This window comes from Diadema antillarum, unplaced genomic scaffold, assembly GCF_040938485.1.
Source record: "Diadema antillarum isolate AM-2024a unplaced genomic scaffold, OU_Dant_1.0 seq00001465_RagTag, whole genome shotgun sequence".
Taxonomy (NCBI): domain Eukaryota; kingdom Metazoa; phylum Echinodermata; class Echinoidea; order Diadematoida; family Diadematidae; genus Diadema; species Diadema antillarum.
The window spans coordinates 250,060-271,485 of NW_027272205.1; the positions used below are offsets into that span (position 1 = coordinate 250,060).

The 21,426-nt window shown below is 42.8% G+C and overlaps 1 protein-coding gene across 1 annotated transcript; it reads left to right on the forward strand.

Annotated features, from left to right (window-relative positions):
* The first annotated feature begins 14,444 nt into the window (after positions 1 to 14,444).
* On the forward strand, positions 14,445 to 20,370 carry LOC139709725 (uncharacterized). The gene is made up of 3 exons (XM_071621679.1): positions 14,445 to 14,949; positions 16,185 to 18,003; positions 20,265 to 20,370. The coding sequence occupies exons 1-3, from the start codon at positions 14,445 to 14,447 to the stop codon at positions 20,368 to 20,370; spliced, it is 2,430 nt and encodes an 809-aa protein (XP_071477780.1).
* Positions 20,371 to 21,426: the final 1,056 nt, after the last annotated feature.

Here is a 21,426-nt window from a genome sequence, read left to right on the forward strand (position 1 = left end):
AGAGCGGGATTGGAACCTGAGCCCGTTTGTAGAAATACAAGGAAATAACAAAGGGAAAAATCAGGACTTTTCTACCGTGTTGACTTACGTGAGTTGTCAACTTACGCGATGTTGACTTAAGCGAGGTTTATGACTGTATTGCCATTGGCATAACCTTTGGCTTGACAAGACCCTGTCGCTGAAGTGTAGACAAGTCATCAAGGCTCTTAGTCTTAGCTCTTGTTCTGCGAGTGCGTCCTCGATCCTCCCTACTGTAAAAGTTTATGTGCAAAGACTTAAAGTCAATGGATATGCTACATCCATGGCCATTTGGTGTATATGGAGGTGGATAACACTGTCAGTAGGTCAGTGCTCACTGTTAGCAGTCACCGGCAATGACAATCAAAATGAATGGCGGTGAATGGAGTGGTGACCGATATCAGGATAATGCCATAAACTGTAAATTACTTACCAGACAATTCACAAAGTCTCGCGCTTCATTTTCCGATCCTGGCTCTTCACCTCGACAGCATAAATAGACATCTGCAGTGCAGTGCATCCATGAAGCAGAACAAGCTCCAGCTCCGTATACAGGTATACTCCGTACGGACAGTACGTGTAAACGTACTAGTAGTAGTACTGAGATCCGATCCTACACTGCAAGCACTGTGTGTAGTTGATTGCCTTTTCCTATAAATCTCCCGCGAAATCCAAATGCGCGAGATTTTGTCGACTAGCGCATAGACTTTCTTCAAGTCACTTACTAGTATTTTGAAATAATGACAAAACCAGCACATAGGCCCTATACCGTCATTAAAATCAGAGCTCCATAAAAAATAACAAAACAAATTAAAATCTCACGAAAAAACAACAACAATGTACCACCGTTAAAGAGAAGTAAATCAAATCTCAAATTATCTGTAAAATGCGAATAGATCTATGTTGATATTATTGACGTCGACTACAGTATTCAGAGACATGTATTGCCGATTTACAGGTTCTCGAGTTATCTCCACTTAGTACTAAGTACTGGTCACGAGAAAAAAAGCTTGCTATTCATAGATAAAGTGAATTATAAATTTTTTGAAAACTTAAGTCTCTGGGAATACGAACAATTAAAGGACAAGTTCACCTTCATAAACATAAGGATTGAGAGAATGTAGCAATATTAGTAGAACACATCATTGAAAGTTTGAGGAAAATCAGACAATCCGTTCAAAAGTTATGAATTTTTGAAGTTTTTGTGCAGTAACCGCTGGATGAGAAGACTACTGCAGTGTATGAATAACTTAGATGTCACATGCGTTCAACAATATAAGGAAAATATAAAGAGAATTTCACAAAATGCCATCTTTTGAAAAAAGTACACATTCCCCTGACTCGTTACCGACAAATGTTATGGGCAATATTATTCCCCCTGCCTTTAGAAAGAGGCAAGTCAAGAGCTCTTTTATTATGCGAAAAAAGTGAAAATATGTTGAATTTTCTTTTACATTTTCTTTATACTGTTGTACGCATATGACTCACAAGCTGTAGTAGTCTCCTCATCCAGCGGTTCCAACACAAAAATTTTAAAAATTCATAACTTTTGCATCGATTGTCCAATTTTCCTCAAACTTTCACTGATGTGTTCTACTAATATTGTTGCATTCTCTCAATCCTTATGTTTATGAAGGTGAACTTGTCCTTTAAGTTTCAGGACTTGAAAACTTCTCTAGTACGATGGAGCGGTGGTGTTTTGACACCCTTTTCTGACCGCCACTATATGAACCCGATCTGGCCGGCGACGGACCCAAATTAATATGACGTCACGCAAGGAGCGAATCATCAGCCCTGGGGCCTTGGTGGAGATGAGGATTGGGCTTTTAACTTTCTGCGAGATGCCAAGAAACCATGGAATATCATACACATAGGCATACAGAGCATACCATTCTACAAGGAATTAAAAGTTTATTTGATGAAAAGCATTTTTGGAATGGCTGAGACATCCAAAAACAAAGAAGAGAAAGCGATCCTAATAAAAGGTGGGTCCCACCTAGGTTGCTCTGTTTTATCAAGGAGGTGCTAGTATCTCCTTGGTTTTATCTCAGCCATTTCAAAACCAATTTTCATCAAATAAAATAAATGTTGAGTCCCTTTTGGATTTACATGCTCTTTCCCATGTCAGAAGAGGTTTCTCATTAATAAACTTAATAAGTTATGTCTCAACCAAAACCATACTGTCCACTTAATCCGAAAAAAAAAGTTTTTTGGAGGTTTTTTTTTTTTTTTCACTTCAAATAACAAACAATTTTCAAAAACTAACAATAGGAGGCGCAATTTTCCTAGGGCGGGGTGATTGTAAGAGGGTCGATTGTTTGGGGCCTTAAAGGCAGTGGCGTATCTAGGGGGGGGGGGGGGGGCAAGGGGGGCACGTGCCCCGGGCGCCACTCCTTGGGGGCGCCGAAAACGAAAAAACGAAAAAAATCGAAGAAGAAAAAAAAAGAAAAAAAAAAGAAGAAGAAGGAAAAAAAAAAAAAAAAAAAAAAAAAAAAAAAAACCTCGCCCGGACCGGGAGAGGGGGGGGGGGGGGGGGGGGGGGGGGGGAAGAGAAAACTTAATCAAACAAAATAAAAAACAAAAATGACATCAGAATTCCATGTTTTGAAAGCTGAAATGTCGGCTCGCTCGCTGCGCTAGCTAACTGCTCGCAAAAATCTATATATACAAAAAAGAAGATAAAGAACAAAACGTGATGATGACGTGGACAAAATGACAATGTATATTTGGTTCACACATGCCAACGTTAGAAGGATTTACTACACGGAGATGCGCAGCAGCAGCGGCTGCAATTTTTTTTTTCTTTCGTTCTGAAGCGATCGCCTATTGAATCAAACGAGGGCGCCAAAGGTGTCGAACATACGGGGGGGGGGGGGCGCAAAAAAAACCAAATCAAACAAGATAAGAACAAAACGTAATGATGACGCGGATATAAACAAATTTCGGCTCACTCACGCGTTCTAATTTAGAGTATTTTTTTTCAAGTCCTCAGTTTGTTGGTATAAATCGTTATCTGTAAGGCCGTCACTATATCTTGATTAGAATTGTAAGATTTGATAGGCAAAAAATGACAAGAATTCCATGTTTTGTAAGCTGAAATACAGCAATTTTCGGCTCGCTCGCTGCGCTCGCTCGCCAAAATTTATCCCCCCAAAAAGAAGATAAGAACAAAACGTGATGATGGCGCGGAAATATACAAATTTCGGCTCACTCGTGCGTACTAATTTAGAGTATTTTTTAAGTCCTCATTTTGTTGGTACAAATCGTTATCTATAAGGCCGTCACTATATCTTGATTAGAATTGTAGGATTTAATAGGCAAAAAATGACAAGAATTCCATATTTTGTAAGCTGAAATACAGCAATTTTCGGCTCCCTCGCTGCGCTCGCTCGCCAAAATAATATTATAGCACACACAAAAAAAGATAACAAAACGTGATGATGACGCGGAAACATACAAAAAATTTCGGCTCGCTCGCTTCGCTCGCTCGTCAAAATCTATCTAAATTTATTACATTTAAATCACCCTCGAAAGACCCCTTTTAAGTGCTTGAAAAAGCATATCATGTGGACTTTTTTGTAAGTCCCTATATGGATACCGGGATGGGGTTGGGGTTGAACACTTTTTCAGAAATTAGGGGCGCAATTCTCGCGCTTGCCCCGGGCGCCGTTTTCCCTAGATACGCCACTGCTTAAAGGGGAAATCCAGTCCAAATATAAGTTATAGTCGGATAAGAAAGAGTAAACAACGAGTTCAACGGTAAAATTTTGATTGAAATCTGGTGAAAAATAAGGAAGTGATGACATTTTGAAGTTTTGCTAATTTTTCAGGAAACAGTTCTTGAACGGTCAACATGAAAATGCAAATGGTAAAGTGAGCATGTCATTCCCTCACAACTTGCCATTATAGTTTGTACATAAAACATTGAAATTTCCAGTTTTTCATAAAATGCAATTATGCCCGAGGCTCACATCCTGGTATATCTAACTGATCACTATTCTGAAGTTATTAAACCAGGAATAACATCATGTTTCAGACTTCAATGACAGGAACGATGAATTTTCATTATTTTTTGTACACGATCAATGGAAAATTATTGTGAGGTTATGACATGGTTAGCTCACTCATTTGCATATTCATATCCACTGTACAAGAACTGTTGGCAGAAATTAGCAAAACTTCAAAATTTCATAACTTCCTTATTTTTCATCCAATTGCAGTCAAATTTTTACTGTTGAACTCGTAAGATTTTACTCTTTTTTCGGTCAGACTATTTTGGACTGGATTTCCCTTTTAAGGGGTAAGAGCCTAACAGTACTCTTACTAGTAACCCAATTATGCAGCAGGGCAATTTCAAACAGTAAAATCTCATCGAAGAAACACGAATTTGTGGCAGTGATAGGCATTGTCGAAATAGATACAGTATTTATTCAATGAGTTATAAAATAAGTTAAGATATTATGGGCGATATCACTACGGTTACTCCGTGACCTTTTTTTTCCCCCTAGCAGAACTTAACCTGAGTACATTGTATACTTGTCTGGGGGAGGGGGATTGTCCTTTATTGGGGATTGTCCTGCATGGGGGAATGATGACACTAATGGCCTAAACTATCATTATCATAATCACTCATTGTATTGTCCTACAATTAACGCCAATGGTTCGACAATATTACAAGCATCATATCATACAAATGTGTGTGTGTGCTGTGTGTGCGTATGTGTGTGAGTGTGTGAATATTTTACACATAAGATTTTCTTTATAAAATGTGATATATCTATATGGACCGTGAGAGAAAGTTACATTACTGTATGATATAAAAAAGAAAATAAGAAAATCTGTGATTTCTATTTTATCATGACTTTGAATACTGAGGATATCGGATAGGCCTATAGGTCCTAACTGCCCTAAGAGGTTTGTTATCCAGGAGTAGTTGTATAAACTGGGGCCTAACTAGCCCTAGTTTATACGGGGGGGGGGGGGGGGTAATCAGCCCGGGTGGCAACATCCAGGGGTTTATTGATGTGGAGGAATCCTGGGGGTAATTTTCCTCGTGGTAGTTATGGGGGCCGGGGGGGGGGGGTATATTGTCGGGGGGGGGGGGGGGTTATCCGGGTGGTAGTTATCTGGAGTGGTTTTCAAGTGGGCAGCTGTCCTATAGACCTTGTGACATTGTATGGCCTATCACAAATTGTTGTGGTCCCTTCATCCAGCAATTTAATGTCTGATGGGCCGATGATAACCATTAAAGAGATGCCCATCATGGTGTACATAGTTTTGGTTGAGGCGGGAATTCAAGTTTCCAACTGTTTTTGTGAAATGATGAGAAACAGTAATATACGAATGGTCATATATCTGAAGAAGAATTTAAAGTTTATTTGATGAAAATTGGTTTTAAATAGCCGAGATAATATGCAAAGAAAAAGGGATCCTAATAAAAGAAAAAAGAAGGTGGGACCCACCTTTTATTAGGATCGCTTTGTTTTACTTTATTTTTGAATATCTTAGCCATTTAAAAACCAATTCTCGTCTAATAAACTTTGAATTCCTCTTAGAATTGGGGAGGTACTCCTTAAACATTTCATAAAGTGGTTTCTATAAGTACATTCATACATCTCGCGCAAGCTGAATCCTCACCTCAAACAATACTGTCGGGGTGGGGTGATCGATGAAGTGGGAAAAATTGTGATTATTGATGACTTTTCTGGTATAACTTTTCTGATATTTAGAATGGGGCACTCATGTCTCGGACCCAGGGACATACAGTATATTTAGGCCACATGATGGTTAGTTAGGCCCTACTATTCCTACAAAGTCTCATATTTTTTAGTTCTTTGGTAGTACAGTGCGTAAATCGTCGATCCCAGATTGCGCGCATGTTCCACATCGATGACACTGGGATAGGGGTAGGGTTCTAAGTATTCGCCGCAGATGGCTCGTCTGCAACACTTTACACGCAGTGCCGTGCGTCGCGTGTTGTGGTGCGTGTTTGGTGTATACAGCTCAGCAGTGATGATTTGGTGAAGGATCATCGGTGTAGCAAGAGTGTGACGGTGCGATGCTCGCCTAACATTGCCGGCCTATGCGTTGGTACATGGGCCGTACACAGACATGGCCGTACATAGACGATATAGACGTTCATCGACAGTGATGGTGATGGTGAGATTGATGTCGAGCTGCTAGCTGCTCTGCTACTCGTATGCTGTGAGACGAGCTGATAAAATAACATTGAGGCGAGTTAGAAAGAAACACTTGACGTCTGGGCAGTCCCAGATTTACTTATTTGTTAATCGAATGTTCAATTTCAAGTTCAAGTAATTTACCGGCTTTTTCTTGAGCCTCGGCCTCGCGATCGAACTTGCCAAGTTGTTGTAGACAAGCACTAACCTTACAGGGCAAATGCCTATCATGGCTATGATAAGATAAGGGCAACGTTAACGTTTCATAGAGTGTGAGTGTTCTGACATTGGTTATGTTTGCCAGTTTGGCTGACGACGTTTGCAATTTGTAACGTTAGATTTAACGTTACATCTTGACACGTAGAGTAAAATCAGTTCGGGAAACCCACTCACAAGGGGGGCCCCTCCTTATAAGTAACCCGTCCCCCTTATAAGTAACCCCGTCCCCCTTATAAGTAACCCCCGGGGCACCCCTTATAAGGAGTCTCCACGCTTTTTTGCAATGTAACGCGAAAGTGAAAGGACTGCGGCAATTCGCTTGATTATGTCCATAAAGCTTCACAAGTTTCCTAGTTACTCACGAAATTTGAGCAAAATCGGTTTGAGGCATCATATCTAAAATCATGGATTTAAATGCGATGTCAAACGACCCATGCGAATGCTGAAATGCGAGCGACTACTGGCGTGAGTGTCGCCAGGCGCGGTGGCGCGGCAATGCTTGAGTGCAGACGTGGCGACTGAGTACACGCCACGTCTGCACTCAAGCATTGCCGCGCCGCCGCGCCTGGCGACACTCACGCCAGTAATCGCTCGCATTTCAGCATTCGCATGGGTCGTTTGACATCGCATTTAAATCCATGATTTTAGATATGATGCCTCAAACCGATTTTGCTCAAATTTTGTGAGTAACTAGGAAACTTGTGAAGCTTTATGGACATAATCAAGCGAATTGCCGCAGTCCTTTCATTTTCGCGTTGCATTGCAAAAAAGCGTGGAGACTCCTTATAAGGGGTGCCCCGGGGGTTACTTATAAGGGGGACGGGGTTACTTATAAGGGGGACGGGTTACTTATAAGGAGGGGCCCCCCTTGTGAGTGGGTTTCCCGAACTGAAATTGCAGGGGGGGGGGGGGGGGGGGGGGGGGGTTGCGTTGGTGAGAGCGCTCCCCCCCCCCACCCTGAAAAAAGAAAGTTTTACTTATGAAGTATGCACACAATTTAAATGCACATACAGCACAATTTAAATGTCCACGGGATGGTCTCCATACTCTCGGAGTTGGGACACCACCCTCCCCCGCTCACTTACACGGGCTCGGTCACTTCGCGCCCTCGCGTGTAAACTCGGCCTAGCGCCTAGCGGGTAAAGTCGGCCGCCAGCGCGCACAGTACAATTTTAATGTACTGTGCGCGCTGGTGGCCGACTTTACCCGCTAGGCCGAGTTTACCCATAACTACGGTACTGTAAAACGAGGAATTTTCGCGTGCATTTTAATTTCGCGAATTTCGCGAGCGCCAAAATTCGCGAAATTAAAATGCACGCGAAAGCTTTTGTCTACACTACATGCATTGAATGCCAGTAGCAATTCGCGAAAATTTCATGCCACGAAAAAGGCTGTCGGCTCCAATTCGCGAAAATTTCATGCCACGAATATATCATGTTTTACAGTAATACCGGTCTAATGTAACTCAGTTCGGGAAACCCACTCACAAGGGGGACCCCTCCTTATAAGTAACCCGCCCCCCTCATAAGTAACCCCGTCCCCCTTATAAGTAACCCCAAGGGCACCCCTTATAAGGAGTCTCCACGCTTTTTTGCAATGCAACGCGAAAATGAAAGGACTGCGGCAATTCGCTTAATTATGTCCATAAAGCTTCACAAGTTTCCTAGTTACTCACGAAATTTGAGCAAAATCGGTTTGAGGCATCATATCTAAAATCATGGATTTAAATGCGATGTCAAACGACCCACGCGAATGCTGAAATGCGAGCGATTACTGGCGTGAGTGTCGCCAGGCGCGGCGGCGCGGCAAATGCTTGAGTGCAGACGTGGCGACTGTGTACATGTACTCAGTCGCCACGTCTGCACTCAAGCATTGCCGCGCCGCCGCGCCTGGCGACACTCGCGCCAGTAATCGCTCGCATTTCAGCATTCGCATGGGTCGTTTGACATCGCATTTAAATCCATGATTTTAGATATAATGCCTCAAACCGATTTTGCTCAAATTTCGTGAGTAACTAGGAAACTTGTGAAGCTTTATGGACATAATCAAGCGAATTGCCGCAGTCCTTTCATTTTCGCGTTGCATTGCAAAAAAGCGTGGAGACTCCTTATAAGGGGTGCCCCGGGGGTTACTTATAAGGGGGACGGGGTTACTTATAAGGGGGGCGGGTTACTTATAAGGAGGGGCCCCCCTTGTGAGTGGGTTTCCCGAACTGAACTAAGGCCCAGGGAGCTGAAATCAGATTCTCACGACGGGGATGTTCAGAGGGGAAAAACCCTGACCTGTTCTGAATCTGAGTATGTGCAGAATTGCATATCAAAGTCAGTCTATTTATAGCTTGCGTCATCTGAGTACCACTACGCGTTCTGTGCTATTTTTACATCTGCTCAATTCACGACGCAGAGAGCTACTTCCTGCACCGATCATGGGCAGCATTTTTTATTTTTTATAGGTTATGTCTCTGCGTAATCTAAAGCTACTTTTCAGTACGATGTAGGGAGAGAGGAGAACGTCCAACACACTCGACTTCTCAAACATCAGTGCCGCAAATCTAAAGCTCCCTAAAAATAGATGAGGCGTTTTTTTGTTTGTTTGTTTTTTTTTTGCTTGTCAGCTGAACAAACCTGGAAGTGTAATCAGAAAGTTGTGCTGAGGGCCCTTTTTTTTTCTTGTTTTCTTTTTTTTTGCTTGTTAGCTGGTGAATCCCAGAAGTGGAACCAGAAATATATAAATGCACCCCCCCCCCCTTGATATCGAATATATCTAGATCGGAGATGAGTAGAATAGAGAGAGTGTTCTACTTCTAGACCTCTAACGTAAATTTCTGGCCCTGGCCCTGGGCATCCATAAAATCACTTCATGAAGGAGTGGGGTTCAGCGAACCAAAGCAAACTGAACCAACACATGTCCTACTGTACTGCGCCAGATTTGGAGTGTTCAAGCACTGTTGTCTTGAGAAAGTGTAGGGCCTTCCTCTTGAATTATTTTTAGAAGGGCTCACACATTTTGAAGCAAGAGGGTCATTCACCTGGCGTGCTTGAACTAGACCTACCGTTAGTGCACCAGTTTTCGACAGGACCCAGATTTCGACACCCAGCAGATAATTCTTATTAAATTTTATACTCAATACAAACGTCTGACTTCAACAATCAACCAAGTTATCGATCACATTTCTAGTCTTATGTAAACACCATTTGTCACTTGTCATCATAATCCGACGGTAGAATATTTAGGAGAAAAGCAACGCAGTGTCAGCAGAAATTTTGATGTGGGCCATTTTTAGGGGTTCAAACAATATGACGCATTTTGTAAACATCGCCGTAAAATGAAATTCACCCATGCCGGTTATCTTACTTTAGTATCAGTTTGTTTGCCAAATCCTGATGTTTGATTTCATAATCGTCTTTAGTAATTTCATGGCTGAATTCGTGATAAATGAGCAAACTTGTAGAAAGAGTTGGCTTTGAGAACGTGGCACCAGATTTCGACATTCCCATATCAAGACACGTTATAGAGGAAACAACAAGTTCTTGCGCCGGTACTTTGCTGGTTTGCGTCCACAATGCAGTGTACGCGTACTGTACACGCCATGTGATTTATACGTGATGCGCGCTGTGATTGTGTCGAAAAATGATGCTGGGTGTCGAAATCTGATGCCAGCGACGACGTGACGGAAATCGCTAAAATTGAACACGAGTGCATTCAAATTGGAATTCGTTCAAGGCATATTATTATTGGCCTTTGTAGCTCAACTTCATATCGAAATTCCGAGGTAAAACGGTGCAGTATTGATGGTAAACAAGGAAATGTGCTAAAGTGTCGAAAACCGGTACCCTAACTGTACTTACAGCTGTCCCGAACAAAGAGAATGAACTCTTTGCATTTGATATGATGTATACAGTACATGTTACGTGCATTGTTTTGGAGTACATCGGCAAGTGGTCCACTTCATAGCTCAGTTCAGTGCCGTACAGTACACTTTAGGAGTGTTCGAGCGCTCCTCTGGTGTGGGTATGGTATGGTACAGTTCGCATTAATAGAGTGCTCGAATGCATCCTGATTCTGAACATGTGGTGGTTTAGGTTTGATAGATCTGAAATTATGAATTATTAGAATAGAAATCATTCTCGTTCATGAATTACTATGGTATTTCTGGCCCAAAAGTACACCTCTCTGACTGAGGTACAAACTGTGCATATGGATCTCGTGACGTTAAAGGAGAGAAGACGAAGTGACACACACCTGCACAGACCTCTAGACCCTCAAGTGTGTGTAGGGTCATATGAGAGATAGGGTTTACACCCAGTCACAGCACAGACACAGTGGGATTGAGGGTATTTCATGACATGATTTGCTCTCAAAAAGCTCACACACATATTGCACAAAGTTTGAATGACCTCACCAGCATAAATATCTGGTATTTCACAAGGTATCTTGCTCCGTAGTTACTGTTGTGTTCACAATACAGAATATGGTGCAAAATATTGCTGTCCTAGTCTAACTCAGTGTGAATGGGCCAATTGGTGAGATGGTAGACTGTCTCTGTTGCTGTTGGTGTTTAGGAGCATGGAATGTTGTGGCCTTGTACAGGGCTGTAGATGTTTAAATCCATATACATGTAGACCTGTTGGATTGAATGAATTCTTGAAAAGGAACTGGGTGGTTACAAGTGTTCTGGTCAGTGATGTTCGTTGTCTGTAGTGCTCGTCCATGTATACATACAGTTGTATATATGAGAAATCTGGCTCAATGTGCAATCTGCACCTAGCAATCTCGAAAGATTTTGCAGGCGGGGATGATCTGCAAACCATGGAAAAGTTGCGTAATGGGCACCCAATGATCACACCCATTTGCTGTAACTCGCATCTGCAAAATTTGCTGGAATTGTAGGCGGTCGCAAAGTTTAGGACATGTTTAAAAATTTGGCGACTTCCAACTTCGATCGGGACATTTGCATGCAGAATCGGATAGTGAGCACCCCCGGATCGACCTCAATCGCATGCCGGGCTGGATCCCACAAGTGTGTTGGTTGATGTTGTCTGTGTACTGGACAACATATATAATCATGATCAGCAAGAGTTGGGTAAAGTGATTGAAAGTTGGTTACAGGGACTGTTCATTGAAACAAAAAAAATGTTGATAATGCCTCAGTAATGGATTTGAGAAACAATATCTGTAAGGAATTCTTGTGTAGATGGTAAATTACAGTTTGACTTTCTCATGAAGGTGGAAAATAGATCTTTTAGGAAGGCTTTTCTTCAGGAGGTCCATGCAATGACTGGAGAAAAAAATCACTGTATGTAGACATGAGGGGAAAAAAAAATACCGATAAGTAAATATATTTCTAATGGTCTCAGTTTTTAACATAAGCTCGGATTTGATGTAAATTGCTTGGAAACATGGCCGTATGCGGTGAGGGTCTTGTGCGTGAACATTCTCCTCTCCCCTTTTCTTTGAACTTAGGTTTAAAGGGAAATGAAACCCAAACATACATGTGGTTTGAGTGAATGCAGCAATATTAGTAGAACACATCAGTGAAAGTTCTAGGAAAATCTGGCATTTATCGAAAGTTGTGCAGGAGCATTCTCCCTTCTCCCCCCCCCCCCCCCCCTAAGATTTAAAGGACAATGAAATCCAAACATGATGTGGATTGAGTGAATGCACAATATTAGCAGAACACATCAGTGAAAGTTAGAGGAAAATCTGGCAGTCCGTTCAAAAGTTATGGATGTACATGTATTGATATTTTGGTGACAAGAGTGCTGGATCAGAAGAATAGTACAGATCATGACATCCCTGTGCTTCTGAGTTATAAAGGAAATTTCACAAAATATCATTGCATATATGAAGAGTACACATTTCCCAGACTCATTACTGTTCATATTCCCCCTGCTTTCTGAAAGAGGTACGTAAGTGTAGTGTGTTGAATTTTCTTTATAGTGATGTGAGAGAGTTAAGTCCACCACGTCAGGACCACGATGTCATGATCTGTAGTAGTCTTATGATTCAGCAGTCTCGTCACCAGAACTTCAAAAAACACAATTTTAGAACGGATTGTCCGATTTTCCTTAAACTTTCACTAATGTTTTCTACTACTACTGCTGCATTTACTCAATCAATGTGTATTTTCGGGTTTCAATCTCCTTTAGGATTTCCAACTAATTTGATCCGTAGTGGAATCAGTAATTCAGTAAATCACACAAGAGAATATGATGATATGAACATAGCAAGAGTGACCGATTCCTGGCTGTATTCAGCAACCATAATGCATGTGTGGAAATAGAGTGAATACATTTCACAGGGGAAGTGACTGTGAGATCACAAAGAGATTGGAAAGGGATTGCATAGCATTCACAGAAAAGATAGGGTAGGCAGTAAAATCGAGGTGACTTTACAGCAAACTGGTGCGATTCACAAATTCTTGAACTATCAACTCGTGCTTATTTGCTGGTGCAAATTGCACAGTGAGCATGGGCCGTGGCTGTGCACTGCTTTTCATTCAAATGTGTCTGAATTGAGACTGAGTGGTTTGATTGTGATAGTGCATTCATACATGTACAACAGTATGCAGTTGCTGATTCCTATCAGAGGACATGTACAGTGTAAAGATGGTGCACTTACAGTATTGTACTAGGTATCCATCAGATGCGGCTTAAAGCAATGTGTATAATCTCCTTATACCCGTTTCATGGTACACATTCTCGTATTTTCCAGGTAGTGCTGTACAATGCAAAGTTTCTTACTGTAGGTTCCGACTCGCAAGAAAGATATCAATTAGGAATGAATTGGAAAAACAATATTTGTAAGGAATGCTGAAAGAGATCGTAAATTCAATACAGTTTAATTTTCTTAGTTGAAATCAATGGAAATTGTTACAATCAATAACCACTGCGGAAAATTTACATAATCTATGGTTGGTCAATGATATTACATTGTTTTGCCAATGAAGAAAATATCTAAAGGAAACCCAAACCCAAAGAGAAATGTGGATTGAGTGAAAGCAGCAACACTAGTAGAACATATCAGTGAAAGTTTGAGGACAATCGATGCAAAAGTTATGAATTTTTAAAGTTGTGGTATTGGAACCGCTGGATGAGGAGACTACTTGAGGTTATAGCGTCATCTGTGGACAACATTATGAAGAAAATATAAAGGGAATTCCACAAAAATTCCTTTTTCATGAAAATTACACATTCCATCAACTTGATACTGACATATGTTAAGGGTAGCAATTATTCCCCCAGCTTTCCGAAAGCAGTCAAGTGCTCTTTCATTATGCTAGAAAAGTAAATTTTTGTGGACTTTTCTTTTTATTTTTCTTATATTGTGATACGTCATAACCTCTAGTAGTCTCCTCATCCGGCAGTTCCAACACCAAAACTTTAAAGATTCATAACTTTTCCATCAATTGTCCGATTTTCTTCAAAGTTTCATTGATGTGTTCTACTAATGTTGCTACTTTCACTTTGGGTTCCCTTTGATCAAACTTTGTTCTTTGCAGCATGGTAATGCATGAATGTCAATAGATCAATCATATTTTGGGTATATGGCATGATACACTTCATCAATTGCTGTAGTTTATATGTCCTTGTGCCCCACATCATCTTTCTTTCTACTGTCCCCCTGGAGATTATTACAGAAAGCTGTGTTTGTGTGTGTGCGGGTGTTTGTGTTCATGATCCAGCAAGTGCATGTCTTTGTGTGCAACATGTAAGTGAGCTATCATTTTGGGCACACATTCATAAAAGAAGAAAGAAATACAATTATGTCCACAAGCTTCAAATTATGAAGACCTCTTAGAAATACCTAGATATATAGACAGAGATTTGAATTAAAATGGAAGTTTGGAACAGACCCCTGATTGTTACATGTCATACAGTGGCTACGTGGAACAACCATGTAAGTGAACGTAAGATTACTTGAAGTTTTACACACTCTAATTCTTTTTAATTGTTGTCGTTTATTGCTTTCTTCTGTTGTAGATCCCTCAATGTTGAACACCTTCATGTAATACCAACAGCTGTCAGCATGGCAAAGTATGATGTGGACCGCTTTGAGACTCCTCCTGATGAGGACCTCGTGTGCTGTATTTGCCAGTGTGTCTTGGACAATCCCCTGGAAAGCCCCTGCCGCCACGTCTTCTGCAAGGTGTGCATCGAGACCTGGCTGACCAACCGCAACAACTGCCCGAACTGTCGCAAGCGGCTGCGCGTCTCCAAGTTGAAGCCCGTGCTTCCCATCGTGCGCAACATGATCAACCGGCTCCTCATCAAGTGCGAGAATCGTGAGCACGGCTGTCTCAACGGCATCAAGCTCGAGATGTACGACAAGCACCAGCAGAACTGCGACTACGCCCCCATCAAGTGCCTGAACACCGGCTGCGGTGAGACGGTGCTGCGCATGAACATGCTGGCGCACGAGCAGAACTGCAAGTTCAGGCTGATCATGTGCAAGAAAGGCTGCGGCCTGCCCATCCCCATGGAGCAGTCTAAGAAACACAACTGTTTAGAGGAACTGAAGCATAGCATGGCAGGTAAAAACTTATTGCTACCACTATCACACAGCAATAATCCTCTTTGTTATGTTTCAGTGTATGGTATGCATGTTCAAGGCCTGGTAGTGTGGGGATTCATGGGTGGCCCGATTCATTCGCTTCCCACTGTGGTAGTCCGAAAACCATGAATACCACAGGTCAGTGAATGTGCACATCAAAGCGGATGCACATTGGTAGTGGTTGACTCCATTCGAGATTTATTGGCTGTGTGTGCACTTACAATGTACATGTATGCAAAGATCACTTGATAAAGTTGTACACAATTCATTACAGGGATTCTCGAATATAATATCCGAGCTGGGCCAGCCTCTCTACTCCATGGTGTTCCCATTCCACAGGGTCTCTAAATGCTATTGGGTCAATGTCAATTTCTAATCCCCCCCCTCATTTTTTTTTTTTTGTGGTAGTTTTATTATGAGATTTGATGGCATTCAATCATATTTATATGCGTGTGGTAGAGCAGTTCATTAGCTTTACTGTGTCTGAAGACAGATAAAGACAGAGGTGAATGGTGAAGGCCAAAGTCTAAACTTTTCAAATGAAATGAAAGTCCAAAATATGTCTTTCTGTGAATGTGTAGTATGACAATTCTGAGATGCATTATGGCATTTTTAAGTTAAACCTAACCCTGGATATTGTTGTACAATAAAAACTCCAAAACTCCAACTCCAAATTTTATTGTCCAAGAATGGAAATTCATTTCTGCCCAATTGATCGTGGGCCCGGCAGCCACTGAGCAGCGCCAGATCGACGTTGCTCTAACCTTTTAAACTGTTGAACGGCAAACAAGGTAGCAGCAACTCCCATCTTTTAACGTCTTTTGGTATGACGCGGTTGGGGTTTGAACCCACGACCTCCCGATTGTGAGGGCAGCCGCTCTACTCACTGAGCCAACACATCATCCAAATCATCCAATTTCATGATGGCATATGTGATGTCAAGTGATACAATGCTTGTACGTCTTTACTGTACATTTGCTTTTAAAACATGCTAGATGCATCATTGCCTGTATCTTCTTCAGTAATCGTTCTGAAGCTGGGCTTCACATTGTTAACGAAGTAACTTGCAGTCATGTTGAAAATTCATGTTGGCAGGGAATATGAAAAGCTGGTAGTCATATCAAATTTGATTTTGTGTTGTCTTCTGATCTTTGATTTGATGCAGATTTTCTTCTCACCCATTCTTGTTTTCTCATCCTTTCTCCGTCCTCCCAGCCATGGAAGAGCAGTATCAGCAGCGCCTGCGTGATCTGGAAAATAAGTTCAATGCCAAAATCCAAGTGCTTGAAGACCGCATCAAGGCCATGGAGGAGAACTGCCAGCAGGACTATAATTCTGGCTGGGGATCGGCCCGGGACTCGTACTCCTCCATGGCAGGCTTTGACGAGAGTGACACCCAGAGCAGAGACATGGAATACACGGACATCCAGGACTATGAGGAAAACAATGATGATGATGATGATGGAAGCAATTCATTCTATTACTCGGGGAATGAGGATGACCACTATGATAGCACCCCGGTCTACCAGGAGTCACAGGCACCTGAAGATGGGTACGACTCCTACACCCCTCAGGACCACAGTGACGAGAGGGGACAAGATGACGACAGGGACTCCGACAGTGCGTTTTATTTAAACACGGATGCGGATTCCAATAATGATGACTCAGATGGTGATCTTAATGATTCCTTGCTGGACAGCAGTGATGGTCAGTCAGATGGTGACGACAATGACCAGGATGACATTGACCCCGTCCAGGTCTACGAGGTGAGTCCAACCAGCCCAGGCTTGCGGGATGATGTAGGGGGCAGCAGAGGCTCTCGTGCTGTGGGCGGGGGAGAGGAGGTAGACTACGATGAAGTGATACATGTCGGGTCTGAAGCTTCACCGCACAGCAGCACACAAGCCGAGCATGGCAGCATCGAGAGGCAACATTCCGACGGGGATGATGCGTCCCCGGTGACCGTTTCTGCAGGAGAGCAAGGAAGCAGCAGGATGGAGGCTGCAGGTAGTGGCAGAATATCTCCCCATGGACTAGAGCACTCTTCCCTGTGCAGCCTTCATGTGGAGTATGGAAGCAGTGGTCGTAGTTCCCCTAGAGAAACTGTCAGTGCATACCTGTCAGATCATGACTCTGATGCAGCCACCATCAATGAAGACAGTGGTCATAGAGGTCGCAGGAATCGTAGCTCCGCGCAGCGCTCACAGGAACGCAATAGCGACAATAACAGAGAGAGAGAGTCATCTCGTGAGAGGAGACATAGAAGACCAAGGAGCCGGGAGAGGGGGAGTTCCAGGGAAAGGCGTAGGAAGTCTCGAGGTTCGCGAGATAGGAGGGATCACTCCTCGGATCATGCCGACACAAATGCCAATGAAAGGAGTCGATCATATGACTTGCGGAGCTTGAGGCCTGCTAGCCAAGCAGCGCCTACTACTGTGAGTGACAGTCATAGCAGCACAGAGGGTGCTCACCACCAAGGAAGTGCACATTCATCGTCACTCTTGTACGGCATCCCGGTGAGTGATTCGGATTCCAGTGTTGATCCCCCTTGGGAGAGGACCTCCCAAGATCATTCCTCTGATGTCACAATCAGTGAAGAGGCCTTATCACCTTATGACTCCATGGATGGAGCCAGCAGCCCAGACATCTATAACAAGTTCATCTCTTCTTTGCACAATGTCCCTTCTAGTGAGAGTGACAAAACCTGGACCCCAGGTGACCGCGATTCCAGTGATGGGTGGGAGTTGGGAGTGGACTACAGTGAGTATATCAGCTCCGACGACACACACCGGGACAGATACTACAGTGACCTCGATGACAGGGATGGGGATGATGAGCATGATGCTGAGCCGAGCATTTATTCCAGGCGGGAATCCAGCCATTCGTCTCGCCGCTCGAGCAAGAGGTCAAGCAGCAAGTCCAGTTCAAGCCGAGAGGACAGGAAAGAGGAGAGAGCAAGTGTCCGGTCAGCAGACCAATCCACCTCAGGTCAAGCTCCAAGTCACCCCACCTCAGACAGCGAGACTGTTTCTGTGTAAGTGTTGCATGTCAGATCGACTCATTGTCATCAGGTAGTGACCCTCATTCAAAGAGAGACTGTTTGACAAAACTCATGTCTGTGAATTATTTCCTGGTATCCCATTGCTATTTGTTATGCTTTTTTTGTACTACATGTACTGCTACACAAATTATCTTTTGTGGAGCATTTTTCTTCCATGGAAATGTACAGGGTACCATTTGAAATATCATTTATCGCCTAAAATTGCTGGTCAAATTTGAGTTGGAAATTAATGCCTGCATGTACGCATGGGGTTGGCAAAGCATGAAACAGAAACTGAGGCATTGACATCAGTGCTCTTCAGTCGTGGGGTGTATCATGAGTAGAGTATGTGTATGAAATGACCTTCCCAATTTCTACCGAGATGTTTATCAATTGAAATCATTTGTGTCCATAGATATCTGGAAAAAGGACGGAACTGGAGATTCAAGAACTGAGAGTACTGAAAAGTTGACTTCTAAATAATGACAGTAACTCCTGAACCCCCCCCCCCCCAAAAAAAAAAAAAAAAATGAATAAATAAATAAAGAAATAACCACTGAAAACAGAAACAGATATACAAACCAGGGAGTTTAGCGTTCATGAAACTGTGTGCAAGGTATGATGAAAATGAGTTAGGTAAAGTTAGTTACACATGTGTGTCTGGCAAAACATCACATACAATAGCAGGCCTCGAAATAGGATTTTGGAGGGGCAAGGCCATTTAGAAAAGGGCACTTTTTCCAAGAGGCCAGGGCACTTAGGTTAGTCAGAGGGGCACCAAGGCCACATTGGAAAGGGCATGTTGGGTGTTTATACGTGATGTGAATGCCCCATAGAGCTGTATGCTATCGACCGTGCTGCTACACTCCAGCAGCGCATGCACGCATAAGATCTCTCCGCAGCAGACGACGTTAGGCAGTAGGCCATACGCAATACGATGTAGGTTCTGTAATACAGTACGTTCTCAACGCGTACGCTGCACTCGCTTTGGAGCACTTCCAGCGCCATTTTGCTTTGAGCATGCGGGCATGAATGCAGAGCGAGAGAGCTGGCAATGCTCGCAGCCGTCCGACAAGCCTGGCATTTTTTAGCATGGCTTGCGACCACTTGCTCAGGCCCACCGCTGCCTAGCTAGTAACTCTATGGCCGCTGCGCTGCGGAGGCAGTCGGGACGGTAAAAGCCGGTCGGGCGTACATGTACGTAGACTTCTACACGTCCTCTCGTATCTCGGAAAGATACTTTGAGTTTGAATCAGATATATTGGGACGCGAGTGAACTGAAGGTATGATATTTGAGATCAGGAAAGTCGTTCAAGCTTATTAAAGTGTAGACTTTGAGAAAGGGCATATTATACGTCATAAATAATAACTTTCATTCTAAAAGGGCACCACGGCCACAAGAAAAAGGGCACATTTTTTTTGGCCGTAACTTTGATCAAGGAAAAAAAAGGCATTGCGGCCAACGAGAGGGGCACCGACGGCCATGGCCGTCGATGGCCATCGGTTAATTCGAGGCCTGCAATAGGGATGGAGGGATATGTATTTCAGTGAAAATTTACCTCAAACCAACACTGTTAGGTGGTGAAATGTGTGTACAAGATTTTTAAAGCACTATAAAGTAGAAAGGGGATTGAATTGATATTTCTGTTTTTATTGATACATATGTTTTTTGTTAGAACTTCAGACTTTTTTTGTTTAATGTAACTTACGTCATTTGCAACCTATTTTGATGTACATTGTTTCTGTTTTTTCCTGAAAACTGATGAGTGACTGAGCAGTTTCGAAATATCCTTATAGCAACCCCTACATTCAGCAGTGAGTAATAGTCACATCTGACTATCATTACTGTTTTGTGAGTGTTGAGGTGTACCTTTATCTCGTTCAATACTAAGGGTGCGTTTGAGCGCTCTAAAGCGAACCAAAGCGTACCGTTCCGAACTTTTGGTATGCTTTTGGAGCACATCAGGAAGTGGTCCACTTTTGACTCGGTACAGTACGGTATGGTACATTTGAGGAGCGTTCGAGCGCTCCTCTGGCGCGGGTACGGTACGGTACAGTTCGCCGTAGGAGAGCGCTTGAACGCACCCGGAGTGATGTACTTCATCATCAGTAACTACAAAAAAGCAGGCTTTAGATCATAAACGATTCTATTGAGAGTCATGACTGTATTTGGCTTGCGTTGGCAACATATTTCCTGTGGCTATTATTTAGTGAAGACCTCATTCCTCATTGTTGCTCTCCGCCTCTTTCCACAGAAGCAGAAGGCGCCCCCTGATTGAAAGCAGCTCCGAAAGCGATAATGGCGAGGATGGCGACCACCACCCGGCCTGGAAGAGGAGGAAGCATGATGAGACGCAATGACAGAGAGACTAGCCTTCAGCCCAGAATGGAATGAAACATTCATCCATCTTATAAAGTAGGTCGAGAGGAGGATGGGACAGTCACATCAAGTGTGAGATGGGCTGACTGATACAAGTCTAGTCAGCTCTTGTGCTTGTTATGCCGATGCCCTCTGCCGCTGGAGAGGTGTGGTCAGTGATGAACCACTTCTCTGCAATTAGTCATGCAAAGAGAGAAGGACATGCATTGACCTACCCTTATTCCAAGGCAAGAAGATATGGTGATGTATAATGTCTGGCAAACCAGTGTGTGGGGTAGCCCTGCATTGGGAAAAATGTGTTCATGCAAAATGTCCTGTACAATTACAAAAACAATAATTCTGTTCTGTATAAGCTGTCATTTTTCGCATAGAGATATTTTCACAAATGAGGTAATCACAGAAATTTTTACGAGATTTTTTCGCGAATTGACACCATATCTATTGTAAGTGCTATCACCTTGGCGCATGGCAACATTTTTGCATGTTAACTTCATGATCCAACAGTGATTTGTGAAATTCATAAAAATTAAGCCCTCGCAAAAATAACAGCTTATGCAGGAGATGAGTTGTCATGGAGGAGACTCCCATAACAATGTTGAATTGAGAAATGATCTGCATTTTTTGAGAGTTTTGAATATAATATGACTGAGCACAACATAACAACCCATATACCGGTAGTGTAGCTGCTGGGTGGGCAGATGTAATTCCTGCTCCAGAGCTGTCCTTTACCTTTTCATGGGTCTGTGGCTGTACCTGTTTGGCCTATGGCACAAGTACTGATTTGTTTCTCAAAACCAACCAAATAGGTATTATGTAATCCGTTGACATCCTGTTCTCTTGGTATTGTGGGATTTTGGTAGTGTTACACTTCAGCAAGTTTATGCATCAAAGCTGCCTATTCTCTGTTAGTTTGAGATTGGTGTGGTGTTACACTTCAGTAGGTTTGTGTATCAGTACTGCAAAGTGTGGAGCATGTGGTAATGAAATAGCGTGCCTGGGCCCTGTTTTATGAAGAGTTGAAATTGATTATATAGTTG